Genomic DNA, 5,352 nt, shown 5'->3' on the forward strand with positions numbered 1-5,352 from the left:
TCTTGTCACAGCAGTTTGGATTGCTCAGACATGTTTACGCTTATTTGCTTGCCCAGATGATGTGAGGACGAAGATCATACGAGAATATATCAAGATGCATTGGGGTATAATTATAAGCTATTGGAAAGCGTACAACGCGATGAACATCATACTTGAGATTAAGTGTGGAAATGTGGAGGACTCTTATTGAATATTGCCTGCACTTACAGTTCAGATGATGAGAAGAAATCCCGGCAGCTATATGCGTGTTTTCAGAGCCAGAGATTTACGACCTAGGAGAGATGATAGATTTGTTTGCTTATTTTGGACATTTGGTCCCAGCATACGGTCTTTTCATCGAACACTCAGGCCTATAATTTTGGTTGATGGGACACATCTGCGAGCGAAGTATCTAGGAATCTTATTGATTACAATCGGGGTCGATGGTAACAACGGTTTATATCCATTAGCATTTGGGGTTGTTGAGACGGAGAACGAAGATAGTTGGAGGTGGTTTTTTATGTTGCTGAGGCAGTACGTATTGGCAGCGGAGATGAACATATTCACCATATGCTCCGATCGACAGAAGGGGCTGTTGCAGGCAGTGCCTAATATATTTCCCAATTCTCATCATAGTTATTGCATGCGTCACCTCGCCGCCAATTTGCGATCCGAGTTCAAAGATGTTCTACTTAAGAGATTGTTTTGGAAAGCCGCACGGACTTTGAGAGAGAGTGTGTTCAGAGAAACAATGGACAAGATTAAGGTGAGGAATGAACGTGCACACAAGTGGATAAGTGACATTGTGAACGAACACTGGGCTAGTTTTTACTTTAAGGGGGATAGGTATGATGTATTGACTACAAATAGATCGGAGTGTTTCAATGCTGTCCTGAAGGATGCGAGAAGATTGTCGATTGCATCATTGGTAGAGCACACTAGACATCAGACTACAGACTTCATTCAAAAGCGTCAGAAATTGGGTCATAGTTGGCAAAGAAAGTTGACTCATTACGCAGAAGAACGTATAACATTAGCGAGGGAAGAGAGTCGCCAGTATACAACTTATCGAGTTGAGGTTCATGAATATGAAGTAGTACGGTCGCTTGAACATACAGATGGCGTAAACTTGGCACTTCGCACGTGCAGTTGTCGTGCATTCCAAACATTTGGACTCCCGTGTGGACATGCCATGGCATACGATTACTGTGAGAAATGGTTTCATGTAGAGAGATATCGGGATACGTACGTTGAAGTTTTGCACCCGACACTAGACAGGACCCAATGGGAATTAAATCCCGAATCCTTGATGACATTATTGCCACCGATTGCAAAGCGACCACCGGGAAGGCCGCGTACGAGAAGAACTGATCGCAAATTGAAAGGTGGATTACATTACAAATGCACCCGATGTCGAAAACTTGGCCACGATAGAAGAAGTTGCAAAGAACCACCCGTGGTAAGACAACAAGTTGACCAAACTGCTATTGGGCCTTCTGCACCCATACTCAGTAGGTCGGGCGTACCTTGCCAAGCTCCCTTCTTTGTGTAAGGGTGTAATTGAATTGTTTGAATGTTTTCAAATATTGTAATGACTTCTTTTTTGTTATTTTGTAAAGAATGGTTGTAATTGGAACATCAATACATAAACAATTTTTTTGGATATAGATATGCTATTTGTTCTCTATTTAGTTGTCGCTCTCCTACATCTAAACCATGAAAATGGACCTATCAACAGTCAGAATTGGATTACCAGCACAAACAATAGGATTATCAACCAATTCCCTAGGTTGATAAAGCTACTTGATGTTGGAATTCAGCTTATCAACTCCCTCCAAATAGGTTATCAACCAGTCGGAAGTGAGGTTATCAACATACAAAATGGGATTATCAACCCATTCCCTTGGTTGATAAAGGTACTTGAATGTTGGATTTTAGGTTATCGACTCCCCCAAAATAGGTCATCAACCAATCGGAAGTGAGGTTATCAACACACAAAAGTGGATCATCAACCCATTCCCTTGGTTGATAAAGCTACTGGAATTCAAAATCCAGGTTATCGACTCCTCCAAAATAGGTCATCAACAATCGGAAGTGAGGTTATCAACACACAAAATTGGATCATCAACCTATTCCCTTGGTTGATAAAGCTACTGGAATTCAAAATCCAGGTTATCGACTCCCCCAAAACGAGGTTACCAACATTCGAAAGTGGGTGATCGACTGAAAAATAGGGTCACCAACCATTTTCCAGGGGAGTAAAGCTGGTGGAATTGAAATTTAAGGTTACCAACCTCCCTTTTTTTTGGGTGGGTTACCAACCCAAAAAAAGGGTCACCAACCATTTTCCAGGGGAGTAAAGCTGCTGGAATTAAAATTTAGGCCTACCAACCTCCCTTTTTTTTGGGTGATTGACCTTGGAATGTGGGTTACCAACCGAAAAAAGGGTCACCAACCATTTTTCAGGAGAGTAAAGCTGCTGGAATTGAAAATTAAGGTTACCAACCTCCCTTTTTTTGGGTGATTGACCGTGGAATGTGGGTTACCAACCCAGAAAAAGGGTCACCAACCATTTTTCCAGGGGAGTAAAGCTGCTGGAATTGAAACTTAAGGTTACCAACCTCCCTTTTTTTGGGTGATTGACTGTGGAATGTGGGTTACCAACCCAGAAAAAGGGTCACCAACCATTTTCCAGGGGAGTAAAGCTGCTGGAATAGAAATGTAAGGTTACCAACCTCCCATTTTTTGGGCCATTGACCTTAGAATGTGGGTTACCAACCCAGAAAAAGGGTCACCAACCATTTTTCCAGGAGAGTAAAGCTGCTGGACTTGAAACTTAAGGTTACCAACCTCCCTTTTTTTGGGTGATTGACCGTGGAATGTGGGTTACCAACCCAGAAAAAGGGTCACCAACCATTTTTCCAGGGGAGTAAAGCTGCTGGACTTGAAACTTAAGGTTACCAACCTCCCTTTTTTTGGGTGATTGACCGTGGAATGTGGGTTACCAACTCAGAAAAAGGGTCACCAACCATTTTTCCAGGGGAGTAAAGCTGCTGGACTTGAAACTTAAGGTTACCAACCTCCCTTTTTTTGGGTGATTGACCGTGGAATGTGGGTTACCAACCTAGAAAAAGGGCCACCAACCATTTTTCCAGGGGAGTAAAGCTGCTGGACTTTAAACTTAAGGTTAACCTCCCTTTTTTTGGGTGATTGACCGTGGAATGTGGGTTACCAACCCAGAAAAAGGGTCACCAACCATTTTTCCAGGGGAGTAAAGCTGCTGGAATTGAAACTTAAGGTTACCAACCTCCCTTTTTTTTGAGTGATTGACCGTGGAATGTGGGCTACCAACCCAGAAAAAGGGTCACCAACCATTTTCCAGGGGAGTAAAGCTGCTGGAATTGAAAATGTCTAAAACTTGTTTAAACACAAACACAAACATACTTCATATTCTGTTCTCAAACACAAACACACATCATGTTATGTTTTAATTTATCACTTCCCTACTCATTCAGAAACACAAACACACATGTCTAAAACCTGTTTAAATTTACAAGTTCCAATATTCAAATTGAAACACAAACACAAACACACTTCCATAAAACCTGCTTACATTTACAACTTCTCAACATTCATAAACAAGTTCACAATTCCATAAAACCTGTTTCACCAACCAAGTTCTCCACCCATTCACAAACACAAACACACTTCCATTAAACCTATTTCAATTTACAAGTTCTCCACCCATTCACAAACAAAAACACAGACCATAACAACTTCCCTTGCCATTTAACAATTCCCCTGCCAATCTCCATTAAAAAATAAAGTTTTTAGCATGATCATCAGAAAAAATAAACATCCATGAACATTAGAAGGTGTTCCTATATAAGTGTGCAGTCCCATAACTCTCCTCGTAAAAATCTCTCACAGAGTTGTACCCGAAATTCAGGAATGTCTGTCGGCCCAAAGTTCAGTGGTTGACCATGGTAGAGATGCTCAATCACTTTTAGGACAAAAGCGCCGCAATCAACCCTGTATAAAAGCATGCATTGAATGGAGTTACTTTTAAGCTAACTACGAATGAGATAGGAATACTAACAAAAATTCAAAAATTTTAAGTTTGAACCCACCCATTGTTCTGCTTTCGGAAGCCATCCATCTGTGAATATGGAAAGTCATCGATGTTGCAACCCCGGCCCTTCAAATATTCCTTCATTAATGCTACCTGAATTTAAGACAACGAAGGAATATTGAGTGTTATACATATGGAAGTAACTTTAAATGTTACGGAAGATGTTAATTTACTTACAGTGGGAGATGCTCGCTCCTGAAATGAGTCCCCTTCCATTGAGTTGAACTCGACCATGTTTTTATTCACCATAACAACAAGCACAAGAGCCCAATGAAAGTCTTGACAGCATGGGATTAAAAGCATCCCAATATCTTCTAACGAGATATGGTCAAGTGTACGATGCAATAGCTCGTTCGCCAACCAATCGGAGTCCAACTTATTTTTGTCATCCATTGAATCACGCCCTGAAGTCTTATATCCCTGTACAATGAAATGAATTTTGTGGGAACACTAAATGATGGATAAGTTGTAAAGTAACATGTATAGCTACAAAAAAGCCTCTTACATGTACTGACGAAGGAATATATACAATCCGTCCAGTCAAGGCATTGCTGGAGGCGCACAAATACTTCCCATATACATTCAACACCTACAACTCAAAAAAAATTCTTAATTACCTCAACAATGGGTATTGAAGACAACACTTAATTTAAAAAATGACACTTACTTGGCCACTGAGGACTCCTTTCAGGTTCCACAACGTTTCGAGATCCTTGGCCAAGACTTTTACCCCGTCAACAGTAATGAGAATACGACTGCAAAAATATACAAAGGTTAGAGGAAGCAAGTATCTAACTTTGAATAATGGTTAATTGAAAACAAGTGTACTTGCCTTTGGTCTTGTTTTTTCAACTTCTGAATGAGATCAATTCGCCTCCATGTTACTTTCTTCGTTGCCCTCTCACTTTTTTTCTTTGTCACTGGGGGTACTGTATAGGGGTTATTCTTGGCGTAGCTTGGTTTCCTATCCCTTCTCTGATTTTTCACTCTCCTCTCAATGCTCCCTAATTTTTCCGTCATCTTCCTCTTCTCTTTACCCTCAGGGCTATCGAGAATGTTAACAGCATCTGACGCTCCTGTTACAACTGCTTCATTTCCGAAGCCAACATCTTCAGCCTGACTCATCACATTTATGACCTCCATATCTTCCTCCTCTCTTCTTTTTTCCCCATCTTTTCTCAATTCTTCCTTCTCCATTTCAGCTTCGTCTCCCTCCTGTCTTCTCATCGGTTCCCACTCCT

The 5,352-nt window shown here is 41.0% G+C and overlaps 1 protein-coding gene across 1 annotated transcript; it reads left to right on the forward strand.

Annotated features, from left to right (window-relative positions):
* Positions 1-241: 241 nt before the first annotated feature.
* Positions 242-1,531, forward strand: LOC143878878 (uncharacterized). The gene has a single exon (XM_077381090.1). The coding sequence runs from the start codon at positions 242-244 to the stop codon at positions 1,529-1,531; it is 1,290 nt and encodes a 429-aa protein (XP_077237205.1).
* Positions 1,532-5,352: the final 3,821 nt, after the last annotated feature.

Source organism: Tasmannia lanceolata, unplaced genomic scaffold (assembly GCF_043159265.1).
Source record: "Tasmannia lanceolata isolate RefF3 unplaced genomic scaffold, GAP_Taslan_0.1 ptg000006l, whole genome shotgun sequence".
Lineage (NCBI taxonomy): Eukaryota > Viridiplantae > Streptophyta > Magnoliopsida > Canellales > Winteraceae > Tasmannia > Tasmannia lanceolata.